The sequence below is a fragment of the Arachis ipaensis genome, chromosome B7, assembly GCF_059453495.1.
Source record: "Arachis ipaensis isolate K30076 ecotype BB chromosome B7, ASM5945349v1, whole genome shotgun sequence".
Classification (NCBI taxonomy): Eukaryota; Viridiplantae; Streptophyta; class Magnoliopsida; order Fabales; family Fabaceae; genus Arachis; species Arachis ipaensis.
In genome coordinates this window covers 138873826-138900668 of record NC_142442.1, presented here as the reverse complement: position 1 = coordinate 138900668, position 26843 = coordinate 138873826, and the positions used below count along the sequence as shown (strand labels likewise).

Below are 26843 nucleotides of genomic sequence, written 5' to 3'. Positions count from 1 at the left end.
TGTTTGGTCAAGTATATGAAAGCTTAAAAATCAGCCAAAGGTTAAAAACTTCATATGGAAATTCATGCATGAAGGGCTACCTGTTCGGAGCAAGCTTCACTCCAGGATTACGAACATAAATCCAAAATGCCCAAGGTGTGAGAAAGAAGAGGAATCAGTTACCCACTGTCTACTGACTTGTCCCGATTCTCTGGAAGCCTGGCAGAAAGCTCAAGTTCAAGTTCCAGAAGAGTTGAATGAGAGCTGGCGATGGTGGGTCAACACCATGGAGAAGGTGAAGAGCAACGCAGAGCCAAACGAGAAGCTCGAACTGGTGGCCAATCTACTCTGGCAACTTTGGAAAATAAAAAATGAATTGGTATTTGAAGGAGTTCGAAGATCACCATCTCTCAGTGTGGAGCTTACACAGACAATGATAACTGAGAGAAAGAGGACGACCTAATTTGCCAATTGCCTTTTTCCCAAAATTGTAATAGCCTTATTCTCAGTTAAACGCTGGTGGAACTATTCCAATCTCTTTTTGTCTGTTGTCTAAATTTGGACATTTCCTCATTTTAATAAAATAACCTATCTTAGCCAAAAAATAAATAAATAAATAAATACAATTAAATTTTTTGAACGAATAGAAACCGTTAAGATATATACATCGAGCCAAAAACAAATATATTCATCATCCCAAATTAATTTAATTTCAATTTGATTGGAAATTATTTTTATTTCTCAATTATCCTATGCATTATTTATTTTTCTTTTGTAATAAAATTATAGAATGTAATTATTTTAATTTAAATATTAGAATATTGTTCAAAATTTCCTTAGTACTATACGAAGGATTATGAAGCTGCTTCTTTCGTCATCACAAAGTACACGTTATCAATGTGTATATATTGGTAAATTTTATAGTGTTTATAATTTAGTGTCTAATTTTTGTCTAATTTATTTTTTATAATAAATTTTAAATATTTAATAATTATTTATTTTATACTTTTAAAATTAAATATTAATTTTTAATTTTTTTAATAAGTTAAATAAATATTTTTAAATGCCATAACAATTATCATATATAATAAGTAATTAGAAGCAAATGATCCGGGATAGAAATAATCATGGTTCTGAAAACCGAATCGGACTGGCCAGTTCAATTGGAATAATCGAGAACCGATCACCTAGCCGGTCCGGGTAACGTCGAAAATTATCTTGCAAAAAATTGGTGGAAGAATCGGTCGAACCGGCGGTTAACCAGTGAACCGGGAGAACCGTTCAGTTTTTTGGCAGTTTTTGGTTTGAAATCTGAGAGGCTAAACGACGTCGTTTGGCCTTTTTAAAAAAAAAAGGAGAAAACGGCAAAACGCGTAACCCTAATTAATCACAATCAGTTTCCAGTTTCCCTTTTCCAGTTTCCAAAAACCATTCACCCACCAAGCTCCAGATTCCAGAAATCACCCAAGCAAGCAGTTTACCACCGAGCCACCCACAGCCACCCACAGCAGCGACGATGTTGAGGGCCGCAACCACCACCGCGTCCTGCTTCTCGCCGAGCCCGCCTCTTCATTCGCCGTCGCCGAACGTCGCCGAGCCCGCCTCCTCATTTGCCGTCGCCGACATCGCGTCCTCACTCGCCGCCGGTAAGACTCTGTTCTTGATTTATTTGCTGCCTTCTGAGTTCTGATTATGATTTATGAGCTCGCCTGCTTCCGAGGTTCTATGCTTGAATTTGTTTGCGATTTTGCTGCCTTCTGATTTTTGTTTTTTTTTTTTACTGATTTTGATTTATTTGCTGCCTTCTTGATTTTGATTGTCTGATCTCGCCTCCTTCTGAATCTGAGGTTCTGTGCTTGATTTTTTACTGATTTCGATTTATTTGCTGCCTGCTTGATTTACTGATTTCGATTTATTTTGCTGCCTTCTTGAATTTGTTTGCTACTTCATGATTTTTGTTTTTGATTTTCTAGGTTATTTATTCATGATGAATATGTTTGCTGCTTCATGATTCTGGTTGCTGAATTCATAGTTTTCTGAGGTTATTTTGGATTCATGATTTTTTATTTTCTGAGGTTATTTATTTGTTCATGGTTTTCTGAGGTTGTTTTTTGTTTTTGACTTTCTGATTGTTACAGTTGGAACAATCACAAAGTAACCCACAGTCACAAGAAAATGTTGTTCAAGATATTGGTGAAAGGTATCATAAGCTTGTGATTCAGGCAAGGAGCTGGTGCTGTAAGTGTGAGTGAGATCAGAGAGGAGAAGAACAAGGAAAGACTGTGATTCTTGTGTATTATTTCAATATGATACAGGGATTGGTTTATATACAGGGAAGTGCAGGGAAGTGTGGTTAGTCAGTTGCTAACAGAATTTACAAAGGGAAACGTGCTACATAACAAACTTCACCAACTTGCTGATTGAAGTTCTAACTAAAGCTCCTGGACTGTCTTCATCACCATTCCTTGTGTCAATTGGAACATTTAATGATTTATTTGTTATTTGTTCATGATTTATCTGCTTGCTGCATCATGATTTTGGTTGCTGAATTCATAGTTTTCTAAGGTCATTTTGGATTCATGATTTTGTATTTTCTGAGGTTATTTATTTGTTCATGGTTTTCTGAGGTTGTTTTTGTTTTTGTTTTTTGTTTTCTGGATTACCTGTTTATGATGGAGATATTGGAACACTTATGATGATTATGATTTTTGATGAGTTGCAATTTTGATTAGTTGAAAACTTACTAGTAATTGTCTCTTTTGAATATAGAACATTATGGGTTTGTCATTATGTGCGTTTCTTTTGTTTAGTTATAAACTTTGATGTTTGAAGTTGTTTGTGAACCTCTAATATTAAGTTATGGATAATTTATTATGTGAAATTTTAAATTTTATTAAGTTAAAAATTATTAAATTTATATATTTAAAATTATTTTTAGATTTTTTAATAATTTTATTTAATATTTAATTAAACCGATTAAATCAGTAAACCATTAAACCAGTAACCTCACCAGTTCATCAATTCGAACCCAGTGCCAGTGGTTTAAAAAGAGCTTTTAGTATAATGTGCAAGTGGATACGAGGGTGGATATTGTGTATCGACCCAAAAAAAAGTAAATTATTCTTATAAAGAGTCAAAAGAAAAAAAAAAAAACCGAAGTATAAAATATAATTTTTGTTAAATTATCAAAGTTCACTATAAAAAAAGAGAGCTATTTTAATTTTTTTTTTTAACAGTCATAATTAAATATAAAAATTAATATATATTTTTGATAAATATCATAAATATCAAATTTTTTATATTTTCTTGATGAATAATTTGACCGTAGAAAATTATTCTTCAATTTTGACACTCATTTGTTTTCAATTTACTCTACTTTTCCTCTTTTTCTCTGGGCTCCGTCAATTTTGGTATCACACTGTTCTCAATTTGGTATCATACTACTCATTCTTTATTTTCAAAATCTCAGTTTATTCTTCAATTTCAAGATCTCATCTTATTCTTTGTTAAAATTTTTTGTTGAGAATTTTTTATGGTCAATAAGTGTCAAATAAATAGTATTTTTTACGGTTAATAAGTATCACAGAAGATATATTCTCAAATTTTTCTAACAAATTATTTTTGATAGCCAATATTTATCAAAATAAGATTTAAATTTTTTCACAATTATTTATATGTTAAAAATACTATTTTTGACAAAATTTTTATTAACATATTTTCATAGTTAAAATAGTGTCAAAATTTTTTTTTGACAAATTTTAATTCTTTTTTTACACATATAACCCTAAAAAATAATCTATATTATTGTAATGGTTAAAAATGGCAGCTAAATTAACTTATCCAATTTAATCAAAAATTATAATTTAACTAGCTTAATTATTAGAATATTATCTTATCAACTTATATTATTCCTTCTATACTTATCAAGTTGTATGTTTGGCAATCATAGTTAACTAAGTTGAAACTTTTATATGCCACAACTTTTACTATTTTAATCACTTATTCTAATTTTTTATTTTAAAACCAAAAAATATCTTTTTACTAATTTCTCATTTAAAATTATTCTTTTTGATATATCATATTGTCCATATTTTTAATAGATAAAGAAAAAATTGTTTTTTACTGCTATCTGTATGTTTTATTTTTTAGTAAAAGACTAAATTTTACATGACATTTTAACTATCACAAAATATTAAAATTTTTTATTTGTTTATGCCTGAGTTTCTCCATTAATTTTTATAATTAAACTGTTTCCTTATAAAATTGTGTAGTCGTCATATATTCAGCTTCTATATTTCATAATACTTCAATCATTTGTAATTTAAATATTTAATTTACAGTACTTCCTGTAAGTATAAACACATAGACTTTTTTTTTTCTCAAGGCCACTTGCAAAATCTAAGTCCACAGAACTTTTGATGATAAATTCAAATCTTCTAAAATATAATGCAACATCAAATTTCTAATTGTATATTCAGATCCCTTTAGTAATCATCCAGTGTTACTTATTCGGATCAACTATGATTAACTGACTATATATTTTTATAATATGTTTTATAGTACGAAATTTGTCACAACTAAGTGTAAGTTAGCAATAATATTTTTGTTTATCTTTTTTTCACTTGTCATCAAGAATCCTGGTGAGTTTGTCTTTTATTGTTTATAAGCAATTCTCATTCCTCAAAATAACTTTTATCTTCAATTTGCAAAGAAAAAAGTTATTTACATTGGGTTTTTCAATCTTAAATTTTATTGTATAACACCAAATTATTTTTTATAGTGGAAGATTAAGAATTTAACTCTAATACCACTGTTAGGTTACTATAGTTAATAAGGCAAAATAGTGCAGCTAAAATTTGTAGATGAGAAACAGATGGAATTGAATCAAATAGTTTAGAAAATAATAAAAATAACTTGACTAAGTAGTGAAGATTATAATTTTTTAAAATACATAAAAAAATTTATAATACTCTCTTACATATTATGAAAATTCATGCAAAAAAATTTCATATATAAAAAATCTTACTAATTTTCTCTCATATTTTTATCGGGCCTGCTACACATACAAGCAAAAAAGCCCTACAAGCGTTACAAGTTGCCCAGTCCAGACTTCATTCCATGCGCAGTCACTCCTTTTGAATGGAGCGTAAATTACACGCGTGCCACTCAACGGTTGCGCTTCGCAAAAAGCGCTCCTTATGGCGCACTCTTCCACTACTTCTCCTTCGAAGAAAACACAAACCGTCCATTTTCGAGCAACATTCAAAATTGAAGAGATAGAACTCGTCGCGAAGATTAGCAGAAACCATCAACACAAGATAGAACTCTCCATCAACAATCTCCAGAAAAAACGAAGATATATTACTCAAGGTACGTTACTATTTTACTCATCTTGTATATTTTTCACATTTTGGAATCAAAGAACTAGGTTTTACTGTTCTTCTACATTCTTCTACGTTTTACTGTTCTTCTTGTTCTAGCTCTCATTTTACTGTTTTTAATGTTCTTCTTGTTCTAGGTTTTACTGTTCTTCTTGGTTCTAGGTTTTACTATTCTTCTTAGTTGTTCTAGGTTTTACTGTTCTTCTTGTTCTAGTTCTTCTCTTAACTGATTTTTGGGAGTATATTGCATATTTTGTGGGTGTATATGAAGTAATTTGTTGGGTGTATATGGCATAATTTGTTGGGTGTATATTTCTGAACTGATATAATGTAATATAATTAACTGTTGCAAGTGTTCTAAATATTGCTTGTCCTTGGGTGTATATTGCTTGACCTTGTAATGTTGCTTGACCTTGTATATTTATGCATGTTTGAGTGAATTGAAACATCATTTTGAACTGATCTAATTAAATACTTATGAGAATCCGTATTCTATGGGTGTATCTGACTGATATCTATGGGTGTATTTTTCATTTCAGAAAAAATGACAGACAAAAATCAAGCTGGAAAAAATGTAAGAACAAATATATATCTTAGATCAAATCAGTTTTTCATAATAGAAATATATCTGACTCTAATTTTGCTTTATTTACAGCAAATCAAAGACCTTAAGTGTGCAACCCATTTGTTGAGTGACAAATTCAGAAATATGAGCGAGGAGAAGAAAGCAATTGTTAGGGATTTGGAATTTGGTGGCCTGATGCACATCCCGCTGCTAAGGGTGCATCACCAAATATTAAAGGAGTTGGCTAACTCCAAATTAGGGGAAAACAGACTCGAAACTGGCTACGGTTCTTTTAAAGTAAGACAAAAAACAATAGGGGCTGCGCTTGGCATCAACGCATCAGGTAACTCGCTAAAAACATAGGTATATATGAGCCATATTCAGGTGTATTTCAAGTGATGCTTGGGTGTATTTCAAGTGATTTTCATATTATATTGTTTTCCTTTTTGTAGGAGATCTATTTCTTCAGAAAGTCAATTATAAGGATCTTTCTGAAGACGACAAACAAATTTTTAGAAGATTTCAGGGGAAGATCCTCAAAAATATGACAGATGAGATGATGGCTATTGGTGTTGATAATGAACAAGATCGCCTCATGTTCAAGAGGATTTTCATCCTCTATATACAGATGGCGTTCCTGTTACCAACGACAATAAACAAAATTTTCCCTGTGCACCTGGCACCAATTTTCAAGATGGACACAATAACAGAGCGGAACTGGGGAACACATGTTTTGAATTTTATCATCAAGGGCATAACAAATTACAATCTGAAAAAGAAAAAGGCAATTGACGGCTGCCTGTTTGCCCTGATGATTTTACTTTTATCTATCAAAAAATAAAGACAAGAAGAGAGCAGAAAGACCTCCAGAACCCTGAATTGCCAACTGGACTAGAGAGCAGTTGGTTGAAAGAATGAGGGCAAAAATGGAGGAACATATGGTAAGTGAACAAAATATCTTGGGCGTATTTTATTTACCTGAATGCTGCTAACTAAAATTTCTAATATTTTAGGGAATTGTAAAGATGGCCGAAACAAAGGAGAAAATGAAAGAAATAAATAAAAAAAAAAGAAGAAACCAAAAAAAAAAAAGGAAGGCAAGTTCATCATCATCATCTGAGACTGAAACATTTGAAAGTGAGGTCCATTCTACCTCTGAGTCTGAGACTGAAGAAGACTCAGAGGATTCAACAAGGAAACAACCCACCCGAAAAGCCAAAAAGTAAGTAACATACTTGGATGTATTTTATTTATCCAATTGGGTGTATTTTGTTTATCCAGTTGCGTGTATTTTGTTAATCCAGTTGGGTGTATTTTGTGTATTCATTCAGGTGTATTTTATGAATTCATTTGGGTGTATTTGGTGCATTTATTTGGGTGTATTTTGTCCCTTTTAGTATGTTTATAAATAATGATTGTTTGCCTTCCAGAATAGAGTCCAAAAAAAGAAAGAAGATTCAGGAAGATTCTGATTCAGAATCTGAATCAACTGATGAATAATGTTCTGAAATTATTACTGCTTTCCTTTGGGTTTATTATCAAGATTTCATGTATTAACAGAGCATCTCTTATTAACTTTTAGAAGTGAAGAATCATCACCAGTATTTTGTGATCAAATTAATTTTGTATTCCTGATTCATACCTGTTTTTTCTCCCCACGACACAATCCAAAAAGAAAAAGGTCAATGTTGAGGATTCATCTCCTGAGCAAGCTCAATCTTATCATGGGTATAGTACTTTGTAAGCTATATTACCGTCTATCATCAAAATTATATTTGTTAACATGTTCTTTTATGCATGTACTGTCAGATCTGAAATTAGAACTGAAGAATTAGATGAATTCTTAAGGGAAAACAATGAAAAATCTGCTGCACAGGGGTATATCTTGTTGGGGTATATATTTTAGATTTTAACATGTTTTCATTGCTAATAATTGTTTGTTGTTTGCCAGGGAGAAGGAAGCTGACTTGCGATCGACGGAAGGTCACTATGTCTCATCTGAAACGTAAGAAGCTTTATTTGATAAAATCTTCTTATCCTGATTTAACAGTATGGTATTTTTTATGAATAACATGTACTCTATTATGTTTAGAATACCAGACATAAACATAGGAAGTGATGATCCTTCGTCTCAAGGACACACTGATCAAAGTAGCGTAAACAAACCGGCGGAGAGCATGTAATTTCTCTTTCAAATAACCGTTGCTTTTATTCTTTTATTACCTTCTACTTCTAATTCTATATGTATTTTTTTAGAAAAAAAAAAGCCCTTTAATATTTTATTCGAGAAAAAAAAGGCAGGAAAAAAAAAGCAAAAACTGCAAGTATGTAAGTTCTCAAAAAACAAAGCCTGTCTTTCTTTTGAATGCTTTGGGTGTATTTTTAATTTTCTTAAGGTGTATTTTAGGTTGAGTCTGGTTGTAGAGTCAGCCAGTGAGCCAACTGAAGAGAACATGATGGTTGTGAGGGAAGAGACACAGTCCGAAGCGCTTGCAATGTGAGTTTTTCAAGAAAATTTCAACCTTATAACCTTTTTATTTTTGGAGGCTTTGTTAACCTTTATTTTTCTTCTTGTTTAAATTTCCGATTCAAGTTTGTCTACCACTGTCCCAAATAATCACTGTGCCGGAAATTGAACAAACACCTGTGACAGAAAATGAACTAACCCCTGTGCTACAAATTAAAGGAACTACAAAAAAGTAAGAAATAGTCTTTGGTGTATATTTGGTTACAGTTTGGGTGTATATTGCCCCTGTTGGGGTGTATATTTTCACGATTGATCCCTGACTAGTTTTTTTATAACATGATTAATTTTATGTAACTCTGCAGCACTCCTGAAACACCCCAAAAACCTGAAGAAAGCACACCCACGCTTCCACCAGCTCCATCTAAAATGTAAGTTCATCAGAGTAAAATCAATGTTTCGTTATCATTCGTATATTCTTATTCTTATAATATGTTATACATGATCACGCAGTAATCCAGCCCCAGAAGACGCTGCTGCGCTGATGATGATGGCACGGACAGCATCGTATGTTCCTAAAACAGATCTAATGCCATTATTCAGCCTTAGCTTGACTGATTCAAGCCAAGAAGAAGCAGCAACGCAGGAGGGAGCGTCAACGCAAGATGGAGAGAGGGCAAAAACTCCTGAAACCCCAAAACTACTAGAACAATTAGGGGATCTGGTAGAAAAAATTGCAAGTGGTGGGGTGACAATAAAAGAAAAAAGTCCACAGATTCAAAAGGAGAGTGACGGAGAGAGTTTTGAGAAGTTTGAAACTCCTGCGAGGACAAATGAAGATACTTCTGACATGAAAGAGAAATGCTACCTCTGGGCCATACGAGTGAAGACATACGCAAATAGACTAACTAATAAGTTTGACACCGTCTGCACAGTCAAGCCCAAGATAGATACATTTTGTCAAAACTCCACCTTGCATCACTCGCAGCTAAAACGCATATAGAAGCTAAGGTAATATTACAATAAAATTAATGTTTTTATCACCAAAATTAACTACAATGCTGATTGATGTAAAATTGATTTCGGCATCTTTTTCTAGATTGTCTCTGCCATGTGCTTCATCCTAAACCAGCAAAAGATTGAAAGGTTTCAAGAAGAAGTATACTGTCTCCCCCCTGATATTGTGGTAAGGGTTACTTCAATGAATTTTGGGTGTATTTTCTGTGTTCAATTGGGTGTAAGTTGTGTATTCATTTGGGTGTATTTTCTGGATTCGTTTGGGTGTATTTTCTGTATTCATTTGGTGGTTCACAATTTTTTGCAGAACATGGCCATTGCAAATTATCCACAAGGGGTATTCTTACGGCCTAAAACCAATAAGCCGTTCAGGGTGGAAGATTACCCAATGTTTATACCCTTCTTGGACCTTAAAAAACTAGCATCGCATCGTTATGTAAGCTTTCATTTCTAAAACTTCTTATTACCATTTTTTACTTATGTGCCAAATAAACTAAAACAGTGTTCAATCTGAACATATTTCAGATATTTGCACCTGTTTGCTATTCACAACATTGGTGGTTATAGTTGGCTGATACAAGAAAGCGGAAATTTTATATAGTCGACCAATATCACACGAAATCTCCGTTCGATGAGAGAACTACCCTGAATACATTCATTGTAAGTTGGTTCTATGTTCTGTATTTTAATAGTTGGGTGTATTTCTGTTCAATATAAGGTGTAACTTTGTGTTCCTTTGGGTGTATCCCTTTATTGAATTTATTCATGTATTACTGATTTGTTTTGTATTTTAAGGGATAAGTAATTTCACGAATTAAAGTATATGCTGGGGGCACCTCTGAAGACAAGGGACAAGGACAAGGAAATTGTACCACCATACCTTCACATCTCATGCCAAAAGACAAGGTATAAATCTTTCACTCTGAAAATTAAACTTTTCTATATGTAATTTGTAATTTATTTTCTTGGTTTTCAGTTATGACTGTGCTATCTACGTAATGAAGTGGCTTGAGATATTTCAGCCTGCAAACATTAAAAGGCTGAAGTATGAGTGGGATAATTGGACCCAGGCAAATGTGTTTAAAACTAAATAACTATGTATTACTTTACTCAATTAACATGGTTGATTAAACAGAATATTCTTTTTAACTGTAGGACGAGGTGGACCACTTTAGAGTAGAATATGCTTCCCCGATTCTATTCCATGAAATGAATCAAGACAAAGCTAAAGCCATTAGGGGAAGTAATGCAACAAGACTGTCCAAGCCATCCTCATTGTTATTGAGTCCATATTTTCAGATAGATTCTAAGGATATTAACACTGATTAATGTAACTGTTATATAGTCTTGTAACAAATTGAACACATGCTGTAAAAATTTGCCAATTATTAGTAAAACTCTCTCTGCTGTATTCAAAATGTCTAAATTATAGGTACTATAATATGAAGAAAAACATCAAACCAAATATACACCCATAACCTGACATCTTTTACACCCAAAGAAAGTTGAATATACACCCAAACATCTATCCCCCTGATGCTTTATCCCTAAAACCCTGAATCCTAAACACTAAACACTAAAACCTAAACCCTAAACACTAAAACCTAAACCCTAAAACCCTAAACCCTAAAACCCTAAACCCTAAACCCTAAAACCTTTAAACCGTAGTAAAAAAAACAAACAATATTTTATAACATAAACAGCAGATTGTGAAATATATATATGTATATATATGTAAAATGTGAAACACAAGAAAATTCAGAAATACACCCAAAAGAACAGTACTTTTACACTCATATTCTGGAACTATACACCCAAAGAGTTATTCGCTGCTGCTGGTACCCTGAACTGATAATTCATAACACGTCCTTGATATTGGCTGGAATTTGAATGCATCACTGATGCAGCATCAAAGAGGTTTAACTGAATATAACAAACTCACATATTAGCTAAACTATTAACGAGAAAATTAAACTCAATCACCACATATTTAAAGAACATCACTTTTACCTCGTTTAAAGCTTTCGTTTTCTTCTTCTTTGAGGCATTTGCAATCTGTTTGTCCAACTTTGAACCTAGCCTATTTTTTGGACGTCCTCTTGTTCGAATCCTTGGAGGGCTTTGAAGCTCATTAACAGATTCCAAGTTGGCGTCTTCGTGAGATAAAGAAGATGTCCCCTTCCTTTTGGCTTTCAATGATTCCATCTCAACCATGACGTTATCATACGTACGGTGCAGAATTGCAGTCAGCTCCTCCGATTCTGATGCAAATTTGTAAATATTTTGCGAACAAAAAATTAATTCATCAAACCTCTTGCTTCTTGGCTCCAACAGTGGCTCGTCGTGGCTGCTCTTGATGTGTGTGTGTCACCTCTTTATCTTCTTGCTCCATCGTTCCAGTATATATCTAGGTGACACTTGGCTTACTCGTTCAAAGCTTAACACGCTTAGTGCGTGACGGCACAATATCCCTCTTGACTCGAATAATAAGCATTGACATTTTACCTCGGCTGCTACTAAGTCATAAGTAACTACAAACTTGTTGAATATTGAGCTGAAAACTTGTTCTCCAACTTCGTATACTGAATAGCCTAGAGTAGAATTCGTTAATCTAGTGATGCAATTCGCCTTTCCTCTGAATTGTACTTGGACTTCCCTAAACTTTTGATGAATGTAAACATCTTGAAACTGAGCTTCAATGGAGGATTTGGTTGCACACGGTATGATCGTATGAAAATCTGCAGCATCTGATTCTCTCTCTACTTGCTCCCTGCTTCCGAGGCAATTATCGTATTGTTTGACAAATTGAATAAGTGAGCTGTTCCGGGTAATAAACTTGTTCAAAAATGAATGCATGCTCTCGCTCCTTTGTGTGCTTCTCATCCCTGCCCAGAAGTGGTGATCCAGATAGATTGGAACCCATATATGACAGTCTTCATCGAGATCTGCAGAATACACCCAAAAACAGACTATAAATACACCCGAAAAAAATCAATTTACAACTCTGTTGCAGATTTTAAACAAACATTACCTGAAAGCTACTTGTTGTCCACAAGACCAAAATTCAGCAGAAAATCATTCCAATTCCTATCAAATGAGTCTTTACTATGAGAGTTCCAAACAACTTGGCTCATTTCTTTTTCAATTTCTGCATGTCCCTTGTACCCGTTAAATTTGCTTGGAATCTTCTTCATGAAGTGCCAAATACACCAACAGTGAATTGTTGTTGGCATACAAGCCTCTAAAGCCCTTTCGGAGCATTTTCTCCCATGCAACGAAGCCAACATTGAAATAACCATTTGAATGATTCAATTTCTTTATTTTTCATCAAAGCACATCCAAGAAGTGTTGACTGACCGTGGTGATTCACCCCGACAAAAGAACCACAAACCAAATTATACCTGAAACAAATTACCATAGTGCAGAATGAAAAATCATTTACGTACACCCAAAAAATGCTTTGTATACACCCAAAAACACACAATATACACCTCTGCGGTAGGTTCATAAAATAACATTAATTTAGCATCATAAACATGGACAGTTTATTACCTGTTTGTATTGTAGGTGGTGTCAAATGAAATAACATCTCCGAAATACTCAAAGGCAGCTCTGCTTCTTGCATCGGCCCAAAAAGCTAGCTTAATCGATTGATCATCCTCGAGTTCAAGCTCAAAAAAAGAAATTCTGATTCTTCTCTTTCATTCTTAACAAATATTTCTCGAATTTATTTGCATATTCTTGTTCAGAAACATTCCGCACTTCTCTCGTAATGTAATTCCTCACATCCTTTTCAATAAAATTTAACTCGCGGTGACCCCCGGCTGCAGCAACAAATGATTGGTGAGTTTTGCTTGGTCTAATACCAGCCTCCTCGTTATTCTCTATTGTACGACAAATGGACATGCTTAGTTCCCTGTGCTGTTTGAGCATCTCTGCTTTACTTGGACAGCAAGGGTGTGAATGATGCAGCACAACCTTTGAAATGATCCAAGCACCAACATCCTTCAATGTGTGTATATAAATTCTTGCTGGACAGTTTCAACCGGCTGTGGGATTTGTCTTCTCGGTCGGAGATATTTTAGATTTCTATTTTCCCTCTCTGCTACATGTAATCAACTGATTCTTAATCTCGTTTCCCTTCCTATTTGTGCTCCGAACTCTTATAGAAAAACCTGCAGCCTTGGCGTAGTCCCTGTAAAATTTTCCAGCATCTTCAAGGGTGGTAAAGGTCATTCCAACCTTGGGAACAAACTGGTCGGTCATCAACAACACAGAGAGGCTGCAGAATACACCATGTCAAAAACTAAAAATACACCCAATAATTTCTGATCTAATACACCCGAACGACAACAACTCAACTAAAATAACAAAAAAAATTCATAAACTGTAAATACACTCACACTTCCCCCTAAAATACACCCAAAAAATTCTGATCTACACCCGAGCGTCTGCTATAAATTGCAGATAATTAATCAAAACTGATACATTAGATTCAATCCACAGATTTATGTTCACGCATTAATTTCACAGTCAATGTTCACGAATTATTCAGCTAGACAATGATAGACGAATAACTGCATCAAAATTCAGAGTAATCGTAATTAGCTGAATGTAAATCAAACCTCAGGAACTTCGTTAGATTCAAATTCAAAATCCACTTCGCCCTGATTCAGCTGACAATCTGAGGTTGAATCATCCATTATCTTCAAAACGAGTTCAAACTTTGATTTCAGAAACCAGAAAATAGAAAAAAATGAAGCTAGAGTTACAGAGAGAGAAACTCACGTCAATGATGAAGAACAAACCAGTGATAAAGGAGGGGAAAAGAACGATCGAAAAGGTAGAGAAAGACGCGCGAGAAGGAGAACGAAGAAATTTAGCAAGAAGGAGAACGAAAAAGGAAACAAAATCTTTTAAAATTGGAAGTTATATATTCGCGCAATCTGTTATATAGCGCGTGAAAGGTACGTAACACTAGGAGCGCGTTTTGGGAGTTAGTCGTTAATTGGACTTGTAAGACTTACAAGCCTTAATCTCTTGTATGCAAAAAATTTCTGTATTTTTATTTGCTAATTAGCAAATGTCTTAACTGCTATATATAATTTACTAAAAGCAGTGATATGAAAAATAAATAAATTATCACTTATTTAATCTTTACCAAATTAATAAATATCAACTTAATCTTATCAACTTGTCATCTTCTATAACTTTATCAAATTATATGATAAATTGATAAATATCAACTTAATCTTATCATCATATATAACTTGCTTCCAACATATAATTAATTAACAATTTGTTCTTTGACTAAATAAAAAATTTTAACTAAACTAACTTATTTAATTTTGACCAAGTCCAGATTACATATTTATATATATGCTAAATTATTAATTATTTACTTCTAATTTTTTAGTTTATAAACGCATTTTTATTATAAATTTATATAATAGTTTTATAGATTACACTAACTTTTTGACAAGTCATGGAATAATTACTACATAGAATATATTATTTTATTTTTATTAATTTTTAAAATAAGATTAGTTATTCCTCTTCATCTTATGTGCACATAAATTTTTTAAAGTTAGAATTAGCCTAAAAATAGATTTCACTAAAAGTTATTGAAAATGTAATTTTTTTTATATTTTCAATGCATTAAATACATAAAAAATTTTAAATTTTTTTATTATTATACTAAATAATTTTAGAATAAGTTCATTATAATAAAAAGTAAAAAAACTAAAACTGAAAATATTGTAGATTTAATATTATTATTATTATTATTATTATTATTATTATTATTATTATTATTATTATTATTATTATTATTATTATTATAAGAACTTGGCTCCTTCATGTTAAAATTTTAGTTCCATCACTAACAAAGTCAAAAATTACGACTTAGCTAGTTTAATTATGAAATCACCACATTATCAACTTGTTTCTTCTAAACTTATTTTAAATTACATATTTAGCAATCATGGTTAATCAAATTAAAACTTCCATATACAATTACTTGTTACTACTTTAGCCACTTACTACAATTTTTTACTTTAAAACCAAAGGAGGAATTATGCTTCTTTTCACAATTTTGACATAATTTAAAAAATTAGTAAAAAAAAAAAAAACTAAAAGAAGTCTAGTGATAAACTTCGAGTAGCTCTTTTCCATATCTCACGCCTAGAACTAGAAGGCGACGGACTATAGATTTCACTAGGTTAATGTTTGGATTATTGTACGATCATGAAGCAATCTATTATGAATCTGTTTGGTATCTTCCTAGTTTAATTATATTAAGCAAAAACAAAACTAGGATCGCTAATAGATTATTGAAAAGGGAGCAAGGGTATATGGTATTGGAAAACTTTCAACTGTATCAATATATTAGTGTTTTATTATTTTTAATTGTTGATTTTAATTATAAAAATATATATAATATCTATAATTAAAATTAACGGTTAAAATTTATTGAAATACCGATATATCGATATATTTAAAAACTTTTCTATAGTATTTATATGTATCGAGTGGATAGCTACGTCTTGTGTTGGCACTCAAGTATATTGATCTGAACAGTAGCAATCCATGTGGTACGATTCTATATATGTAATAGAAAAATTTTTAATCATATTAATTTACTAGTATTTTTAATAAATTTTAATTATTGATCTAAATTATATATTATATATATTTTTTATAATTAAAATCAAAGATTAAAAATGATTGAAATATAAGCGCATTAATACAAAGTTTTCCTATATAATAACAATACTTGGTCTTCGCAAGACTTTTAAAAAGTTTATACATTACAATAAAAATAAGTATTCCAAAAAATATAATGTAATTTTGTTTCTATGAAGAAGGTTACGAGGCTCAGTTGATAGATACATGTGAGCTTAACATATACGCGTCATGAATGAATTCCAACCACTGAAACCCCTTACCATGGCTGTTTGGATGAATCTCTATGTAGCATTTTGTGTGTATATATCTGATATTGTATGCTTTGACACATTGGTAAAAGTAAAAGTAAAAATAAATGTAAAATTGTAGTGTGAAAATGAAGCTAATTGTGACAATCGCCTTCAACTCCAACCAACCAACCAAATTACCTAAATTAGAAACCTAAACAAATACCTAACTCTCACCACCTGCAAATAACCGATCCGAAGACCGTTCACCAATTTCCACCGCCACCTCCTTCTTCTCCTCCGCCGTCGTACCGTTCCCCGGAGACCGGGTAGAACTGGCCCTACTAAAAAACGGTGGCGTCCAATTGAACCCTCGCCGCTCCACCCCGCCAAACCGTTCATACTGCAAGTAGCCCCTCCCGGGACCCACACTCCGGGTTCTAAACCCTCTCCTCACGCTGCTCTCTCTCGAGAACGCCGCGCCGCCGTTGCTTGTCGTCTGACATGGCGTCGAACTCATAAGCAGCCGGTTTCGCACCTCCTCCGGCAGCCTCAGCGTAAACCGCTCCAAGCTTTCCCCCGGTTGGACCAGCGAGTGACCCGTCGAGTGCGACCTTGGAAACAAACTCCCAATCCTAAACCCCGTTGACCATGACCGTAACGGCGTACGCCTCTGATTAACTGAACTATCCATCTTCGGAGACTCCGTTACCGTTGCCGTTCCTCCTCCGCCGTTATCGTTACCGTTATTAATCTGTGCAATTTCGGATCTATGTGAACCGTTGGACTCAGGATCGGGGATCTGAACGTCAACGAAGGTGCCGTTATCGTTATTGTTGTTGTCGGAGGGGAAGAGGTTGGCGCGGCAAACCGGGCAGGTAGAGTGGTTAGCGAGCCATGCGTCAATGCAATCAGGGTGGAACACGTGGCTGCACTTTGGAATTAAACGCAGCGTTTCGTCGTCGTTGAACTCGTTGAGGCACACGGCGCATTCTAGCGTGGCACGACCTATCTTCTGTGTCTTCACGGCGGAGTAAACAAACGTCGGGAACGTCTCGATGATCTCCCGGTCCAAACCACGCTGCCGGCGGTGGCTTCCGGCGAGGGGGAACGTGAGGTCGAACCTCGCCCTCATCCTACGCTCCGCGCACTGGCGCGTGTACACGGAGAGGAAGCCGAGGGCGAAGAACACGATGACGAGGATGACCAGGACGACGGCCATGGACTTGTCGAACTTCACCTTGGAGATGGCATCTGGCGGCGGAGGCGGCAGCGAGTTAACGGCCTGCGCGGCGGTATGAGGCGGGGGAAGGAGGAGGTGGAGGAGGAGCAGCATCGCGGCGAGAAGGCCATGGTGGCGTGTTTGGGTTTGGGTGGTTGACATATCTGATCAAGAGAGTAGTGTTGAGGTGTTGGATTTCATTTTTCTCTGTTCTCTTTTCTCTTTTCTCTTTTTTTTTTTTTTTTTGATGAAAAGGGAAAAATGAAGGAGGAAATGATTACGGTGGGTTCTAAATTCTAATAGTAAATTATTAGTAAAACCATGTCTCCACTCTCCACTGATTGCTGCCGTTAACCTTTTTTTTTTTGGTCTCAGGTTGTTAATGATTTCCTTGTTACTGTAAACCAACGCTAAACTAAAGCTTTTGCTATGCAGAAAAAGAACATGCAAGGATGAATAATATAACACGGGAAGAGGAGTTTCTTATTGTGGAAGAAAATTGGGGATTGGGTCTATGCTCTGCAGTTGTATTCTCTGCCTCTCTGTTGTTGGTAAAACTTATGCTTTGGATGCCGATATTTTATTTTAGTAGATATTCATATTCTACTACAAATTCTGCTATTCTATTTGGCTTATGAAAATATCTCATAAAAATAACTTTATTCAAAGAATTTTTTTTCTTCCTATACTTGATTATTGGCTTTATCCAAACGTATCTTACAAGGGTAGACAGGTAGAGGAGCAGGATGTCTATTTTGGTTTTGACTTTTTGGAAATGGGACTTATGGCCGCACACTAAGTTACAACGGATAAGTCTAGACTGTAGACTATAGCAAGCCTCAATGAACATATTTTTTCAGTGCACCAAGCTCAGCCACCACTACCTATAAATTGTGGAGACAGTATTTTTATTCTGAGAACATTTAGGGTGGTTTGTATTTGTATTTTTTATTTTTATTTTTAGTATTTTTTGTTTTTCGAATTTTATAAAAATAATAAAAAGATAAAATCTAGTGTTCTGTTTTTATTTTCTGTTTTTAATTTTTTTTATAAAATTCAAAAAACAAAAAATACTACAAATAAAAATACAAATCAAATGCACCTGTTATTTAATTCTTTTTATTTAGAAATTTTCCGGTCTGTGATCTATATCCATGATTCCCTTGGCACCTTCCAAAAATTAATGTTGCCTTTATCAATCTTAATTATCACAATAGAGGAAAAAATAAAGAAGTTTCCGCATATAATCAAGTAATTTACTTTCTAATACTAAAAATAATTTTTTATTTTACTTTTTCTCATTTTATGGAAGTTCTAAGAGACTCAGTGATGGGACTCTGTAAGGTTGAATGTTGCATTCTGAGTATGGACAGAATTTGGAAAGCATACAAATGGCTTCATTGTGCTTAATGAAAAGATACTCTCTAGCTTCATGGATTAGAATGATTACCCCTTTTAAAAAAAACAAAAGATAATACTGAGGTGAAATGAAAGTCAAATTAATTGTATTGAACAATATACTGAAGTGGTGCCTAATGATTACTCGAGTTAGGTCCAGTAGCTTCATGTAATATAATCTTTTGCAATGGCGGAAGAAAGAATGGGCTAGTTTAAACCAGCAAGTTAACGAATAAAACTAAGCCAAGATTGTTGAATTAGGCTGCTAATTTAATTTGCAACTCTATCAATCGCTATCTCCACCAAATTAATTTAACATTTATAATTTTATATGTCATTCGTATTTGTCCGATAATTTACATGTAGTCCTCTATTATATTCAACCCGATTTAGAATTTATTTTATATTGAACTAAATTAGATATGGGTGTCAATTTAATATAGGACGTAGAATCAATAAAATAAGCCTTTTCTTAATGTATAATAAATATAAAAGTATTCCTTCATTTGTCACTTTGAATTTTTGGTTAAATAGAGAAGTTTACCTTGAAAATTCGAATTTTAATAATAAATGTAAATGCCCCGTCACACCATAATAACTTATTCCACTCAAATTCTAAATTAAAATAATTTGTCCAGTAAGCAGTTGATGAAACATCACTCTTTCAAATTAAATAGCTAAAGACTAAAGTCTAAAGAAAATATATGTAGAGCTTTTATATAGTTACTTAATTAGAATTAAAATGTGTGTCTATATAAGCGGATATGGAGCCGTGAGGACTTTTGCACTTGAGATTGAGAAAAGTGTATTCTGTGTTTCCCAAATTTAATTATGAAAATTTCAAAGTTGAGGTATTGTGACTTCTCATGAGTTTAAGAAGCCACCCATCGAGTATAACCCAAGATAATTTGGAATTTGGAATCATGATATCGGTGTAACAGCATATTAGGTAGCGTTTGTTTTGAGATACGGAGACAGAGATTGAGAGACTGAGATTCAGTATCATGTTTGTTGGTTCACTAAAATTTCTGTCTCTGTCTCCAAAATTTCAGTATTTCAGTACCTCTAAAAAGTGGGGACACAGGAGATTAAAATTTTTAGAGATGAAAACTGAAACTTTAATAACATTTTATACCTAAAATATCCTCATTTCAATTAATTAATTTTAATTTTATCCTTTGTACAAATTAAATTAGAGTTTCATTCTTGTTTCAATTTCTGTCTCCCATTTTGCACCAAACAAAATACTGAAATTTATTTTAATTTCTGTCTCTTAATCTTTGTCCCTCAATTTCAGTCTTTCCGTCTCTGTCTCTCCACCAAACACTACCTTATAATTATCTAGGGATTGACCCTGCGTGTGATCCAGGGGTTAATGTTAATGTAATACACTAGAAATTCATTGTTTCGGGGATTGGATGGATTGAATTCACAACGTAGTATCCTTTTTCGTTGGACAAATGTGAAAACCGTGATTAGTAGAAATTATTTTTTCATGCTCAAGCCCATTACTTAATTAAAGAATATAATATATTTATTATTTTTATTACAAGGCTATTAAATTTGTATAGTTTTTTTTTTTTTTTTTTGGTCTTGAATTTATATAGTATTATTATTGCTCCTTGCTTGGAAGCTATTTGGATATCTCTTAGGAGTTAGGACGAAAGAATTTTTTTCTGGTTTTCTTTTTTTTGGTCTTTGGTTTGATTGGGTGGGCTATACCTTTTTTTTTAATTGGACAAAGTTAGAAGTCCTTGACCCAAAAAAAGAATTACAAAGTAGAATCCTCCCCCTCAACCATAGAGAAGGGAAGGAAAGGCGTCATCATGCTGGTTTCTTCCAGGTTCTGCCGGTTCGGGCCTGTTTTGGGGCCTGAACCATGTCAAAAAAAAAAAGTGGAATACAAGAATTATTACTATTACTCTATTAGTAGAAATAAGGATTTTCCCTTTAACATCATCAATCAACAAGAAAATAGAATTCTCCGTTAAAAAATAATAATACTGAAAGAGCACTACAATTTATAAAAAAAATTCACTACAATTTAAAATAATGTGCAATCTATGAGTACTGATTTTATTTCGGCCATGAAAAAGCAAAATTCTTGTTCAAATATTTGGAAAAGCATCTCCCAAATGTGGAAGAAATTCAAAAAGAATCTAGTTTGGAGAGTTACTTTGGGAGATAACATCAATTTTTTGGAAAAATTATTGAATCTCAAGAGTTCGTAATTTAGTTGATTTTGCTTATGAGAAAGTCTATGATTATGCTGCCGAGAATGGTTGGAATTTGGAGCACATCGATGATGTTCTGGGGGAGGATTGGAGACGGTGGTGGAGCTTAGTTCAGATAAGGGGGGCATGACCCCCAAATTTTTTATAAAAAAATTTAGTAGTACTTTTTTAAAAAATAAAAAATAGTTCAATTGACTTAAATCTTTTACTATGACTTAAAGTATCTAATAAGTTCAATAAACAACACTTTCTCTATTTTTAAGTTCAAATATAAAAAATTAAATATTTTTTATTTATTTAATTTAATATTATTTTATATTTTACTATTTATTTAATTTAATTTTTTATATGATAAAAAATAATAGAATATTCAATAAGTCTTAATATTATTGTATTTGTATAAATTGATAAAAAAAATTTTCAATAAATGTTATAAATTTTAATATTTGTCCTTCTAACTTCTTCTTTACATATTTTACAGGATATATATTCAAATTTTTATATAAAACAATAATAAAAAATCAAAGAATTGATACATTTTTTAAGAGGAAGGCTAATATTTAAAAATGAGAACATATAACTTTTACAATATCATAGTTCTTCTACTTTAATGAATCACGAAGAAAGTGAGATATAACCTTTAAAAGTTCAAAAAGTTACATCTGATGACTTTAACCTTAACTTTTTGGAACAAGATCTTGAAAACAGCTTTAAATTTGGCAATATCACCCAAACCAGAGAGATGAGATTAGACGAGCTTATCTTAAATGGGGTCCATATCAAAAACATTTTGACAATTATTTTTTATTTGTCCCCCCCAAATTTTGTTTCAAGTTCCGCCACTGATTGGAAACCCATTATCACTACTTTAAAGGCCCTAGAGCCAAGGTTGGGAGATGATGTAGTTATGTGGCTCCTGAATTAAAATGACTTGTTTACCATTAAATCGGCTTGTAGTATCTACCTAAGCTTTTTGAAGGATAATAAGATTGATCTGTTTTCTAAGATTTGGAGGCTTAAAGCACCCTAAAAAATTCGAAACTTTTGTTGGTTAGTGCTAAGGAAGTGTTGTTGACAAATGAACTCCGATTTAAAAGACATATGGCTCCGGATAATTTATGTAGTATTTATGGATCTGCATCTGAGTTTTTTTTTATATTTTCTATGACTGTAGAGTTGCGCTTATGATGTGGAAGAGCATAAATGGAAGGACAAGTTTTTTGAATCAAAGGGAGCTCAACACAATAGAGTAGAGTAATAACAATAACAAAGCAAGGTAACATACAATTCCTAAGCACTTTAGCATATCAATAATCAAATGGCTCACCACTACTCCATTCTTCGTAGTACGTAAACGATCTGTTAATAATGTCCACCACTCGCGAGCTCTGATTTCGGAATAGCCTATTATTTCTTTTCAGCCAAATTGTTCAGATAACAGCAAAGAACCTAATGAACCACCTCTTTCTGTCTACCTATGGAAGGATAAGTTACATGTAGTTTTTTCACCTAATCCTTGATTCTCTGGTTATTGGTGAATTTATCTTCTTAGTCTCACATCAAAAGGATTTCGTGACCTCTCCTTTTCGTTAGCACAATGGATTCTCTATGGTTCCATCGGAATAAGTTCATTTATGAAAGAGATACAGCTCTAGATGGAGATAAGATCCAAGAACTAGCTCTGTATTTAGCCAAAGACTATCACCTGGCCCAAGTAAAGATGTCTCGAATAAGGAGGAGAGTGGATAATTTTATAGAGAAATGGGTGTGGTGGCTTCCCTAAACCTCCTTTCATCAAACTAAATTCAGATGGCATTGTGTTAAAGGATGAAAGGCAGCTTGTGGAGAAATCCTTAGAGATCATGAAGAAAAATTCTTACTAGCTTATAGTATTGACTTGGACATCTATGTAGTGACTTTAGCTGGATTCTGGGACATTTTTTTGGAGTTGGATCTGGTATTTGAATATAGATTTTACTCGATGGAAGTTGACTCAAAAATGGTTGTGTCTATGTATCTTCAAGATTCAATTAACCTTCATTTCACGGGTCCTTTGGTCTTGGCAATTTGTAAGCATTGCAACAGACTGATGAGTTGGAGCATCTACTATCAGTGGTAGAGCTTGAAGAAAAATTTTAAAGGAACAAAAAATTTAACATAAAAATTACATAATAGTATTTATATTAATATAAAATTTATAAATATAATTATTTTTTAAGTTTGTTTTTAATGTGATAATAAATAAATAAATAATTTTACGATAAAAAATATAAACTATCGAGATTTAGGGTTTAGGGTTTAGGATTTAGGGTTTAGGTGGTGAGTTTAGCAAATCTCGGTTAATTGAATCAAAACTAAACTTTTCAACAATTTCTTTCTTAATGTAAATAACCAAATTATCCGTGAAAAAGTCGTCGCCCATCTTGTTTCTTAACCTATTTTCATTATTTTCATTGCTGAAAATGATTGCTTTGTAGTAGCTATAAAAATTGAAAGAGTTAATATTAGATGAATAAATCTATTAATCAAGTAATACATTTTTTGACTTTTTTGTTTCTAATAAACATCTAAACAATTCATGAATAGTTGATAGATTCTTTATTTTTGGATGTTGACAGCATCAAGAATAAACTGAAAGCTGAAAAGGTAAATTAATCTTCTCTTATTTAGTAAAATTTTTGGGATAGTAACTATAGATATCAAAATCGAATCGGTAATTAATCCGGTCAATGTACTGGGTTAACAGATTACTAGTTCAACCCTTAAATGACTGGTTGAATCGTTTGATTCGATGATAATTAAATAATAATATAAAATTTTATTTTCTTTCACTATTCACAATAAGTAATTTTATTTGTTTGCCAATGAGTTATAGCTCAAATGGCATAGTCTTTCCATACTCAATTAAGAGGTTGCGGGTTCGAGTCTCCTATCTTTGGTAAAAAAAAAATTTTATTTATTTTATTTTTATATTTATTTAATTGTTACTTTTAGATTTAAGTAATTTATTAATCAAATTATACTCATTATATTTTATAATTTTTTATTAAAAAATAATATTAATAGATATCATATAACTATAAGAGAAAAATACAATTTCGATCCCCAAGGTTTAGGTCAAAATTTTACTCGTCTACAACCTTTTTTCACATTCGAATTAGTCCCTAAGGTTCAACTTGGTTTTAAGATCATCCTTTGGGACAAAATGCCCTTCATTTGTATCTCTTCCTCTTCATCAGTATGTTCCTCTCCATTCAATTTCTTTCTACCAATTTCTTCCTTTCTTTCTCATAGCCCACCTCCTCCGTATCGCCGTCGTCCTTGGCCTCCTCGTCTCCCTCTTCTCTGCCACCACTCTTGCCCACCCCTACTGGACCTTCGTCATCTCCTCTTACACGTTCCCTCACCCACCGCTAAACTCACCACCTTTACCGAGATTTGCTCCTTCTGCCTTTTTTCCTCCGAGATCTTCTTCGACCACGCCATCAAGGACTCCTCCGCCGCCATCGAGATTGACGGCCACCCTCACCTTGCCGCACCCTCGCCTCGCCTCGCTATCGAAGGACATCCTCTCCATCATCGTCGCCCTCCTCTTCGGCGTCAGTCGCGGCACTCTCACTGTCGTCACCATGTACCTTGTCGGTTGTCGACGGCCTTCTCCAGCGACAGTAATGGTGGAGCAGATTGGCGACCTTGCTGTCTCTACTTCACTCTGTATCTTGTTTGTCTCTCTCTGTAATTGATGAAGTTCTTCATTCTTTTTTTAAAAAATACGAATGCTTTGTTGTTGTTGTTGTTGTTGTTGTTGTTGTTGTTGTTGAATTTGAAGGATTTGATGTTACATTTAAAACATAAATTTTTGAAGCGTTGGTGGTAGTGGTGGTGAACATTGAAGCCGAGCTTCTCTGCTTCTCTTTCTTTCTCTGTTCTTTTCTTTTCATTTCTTTTTAATTTTATAATTTTTTTGTTAGGGATAATTTGGTACAGAAATTTAAGATTTAAATAAAAAAAGATGATTTAAAATAAAGTTGAACCTTGGGGACGAATTCGAATGCAAAAAAAGATTGAGACGAATAAAATTTTCGGCCTAAACCTTAAGTACCAAATCGTACTTAACCCTAACTATAAATAAAGAAGACATTTTAAAATTAATAAAAGTATTTTTATTTTTTAATAATCATATACAATTAAAAAATATAATTAATTTTAAAAAATTAGTGTAAAAATAAAACTAAAATTAAATAAAAATGATGACAATTCCTAATTTGAGAAAATATATACAATGATTAGCATATAGAATACTAAAGATAACATTGGTCTAGTGAGAAGGTCACTCTTGTGTAGTCTACAAGCTGCAGGTTTGAATCCTGTTGAGTTTCTTTTGCTATTAATTCCAAATTAAGTAAGAAAAGCCTTTTCTTGTGTGCAGCAGAGCACTTACCCACCCGTGAACCTGCACGGTTCTTGTAAGCAGTTTGAAAAGAACCGGCAATTTTTAACGAATTTGACCACTATTGACTGATTCGATTGTAAGTTTGGTCCTAATACAAAATCGAACTTCTTACTCACTGATTTTTTAGTTGAACTGGCCTGTCCGATCTGATTCTAATAACTATGATAGTAACTGTCAACAAGAGTAAAAATCTTATCAATCTAAAATTTGTTATAAGCATCCTTAGGTATGAAAGTAGAGTTCAGACTTATTAGACCCATTGCTTGGTCATTAAATCTGTTATTCAACTCTTGTAATTACTTATCAATTGTGATTAAAAATATTTTCACTTTAAAATAATACTCAATTGTAATATGATCTTTTTGGTTATGCGAGTGTCTTTGCCTTGCTATATAAAGCATCTAAATCAGAAATTAAAATATTATACTGCTCATAAAATAATTTTACATTTTTCAATAATTCCTCCCTGTCATCTCTCATATTTTGGATAAATGTTTTTGTAGAATGAACTAGTTGCATAACATTAATTATGTCTTGAAACTGCTTTTGTAAAGCTTGACAAAAAATATCAGTTATTTTCATAATATCTTTCATCAAATACAAGATCAATACAAACTCAAATGAGATCAGGGTATTGTAAGCACTATCTGCATCACTATGCTGAGAATAAGTTGGTCCATCAATAATAACCTTTTGTAAAAAGTCAACATTGTACCATATATATTTATCAAACTGCAAACAGAAGAAAAATGAGAACCCACCGAGTACCACGTACTCATTTCAAAATACCAATTTGATTTGCCTCTTTATCAGTTGCAAGTTCATCAATCTCTAATAAATGAGAAATTTCATCTGTCTTGACAGCATGTAATTCATCATGTTGTTTACTAGAAGAACAAATGATGTTGACGATGAAAGTCAATTTTAAAAAAAAAAAAAACTGGTGCATAAGAATAACATCTCTAGATGCAACAGTTAATGCAAGTTGTAATCGATAAACAAAATAATAGATATATAAACATATGGGTAATATTTTAAGAATAATGCTTGTAATCCATTCCATTTTTCTCTCATGTTACTGGTACCATCATATCTTTGATTATGAATAATAGAGACATCAAGATCATGTCGAGAAAGAATGCTACACAATTCTTGTTTCAAAGTTAATGATGCAGTATCTTTAACATGCATAAGATTAAAAAAAAAAAACTCTTGA

The 26843-nt window shown here is 32.9% G+C and overlaps 1 protein-coding gene and 1 long non-coding RNA gene across 2 annotated transcripts; one reads left to right on the top strand and one right to left on the bottom strand.

The window, feature by feature from the left end:
* Window positions 1-1354: 1354 nt before the first annotated feature.
* Window positions 1355-2727, top strand: LOC148554320 (uncharacterized). The gene is made up of 2 exons (XR_015892300.1): window positions 1355-1625; window positions 2118-2727. It is a non-coding gene; the product is annotated as an uncharacterized LOC148554320 (long non-coding RNA).
* Window positions 2728-16233: 13506 nt separating this feature from the next.
* Window positions 16234-18685, bottom strand: LOC107606175 (RING-H2 finger protein ATL11). The gene has a single exon (XM_016308178.3). It carries the CDS (start codon window positions 17702-17704, stop codon window positions 16547-16549), a length of 1158 nt encoding a protein of 385 aa, XP_016163664.3. The 5' UTR covers window positions 17705-18685; the 3' UTR covers window positions 16234-16546.
* Between the last annotated feature and the right edge of the window lie 8158 nt (window positions 18686-26843).

Coding starts and splice junctions, on each gene's coding strand:
- LOC107606175 (XM_016308178.3), bottom strand. CDS start 17,704: ATGTCAACCACCCAAACCCAAACACGCCACCATGGCCTTCTCGCCGCG.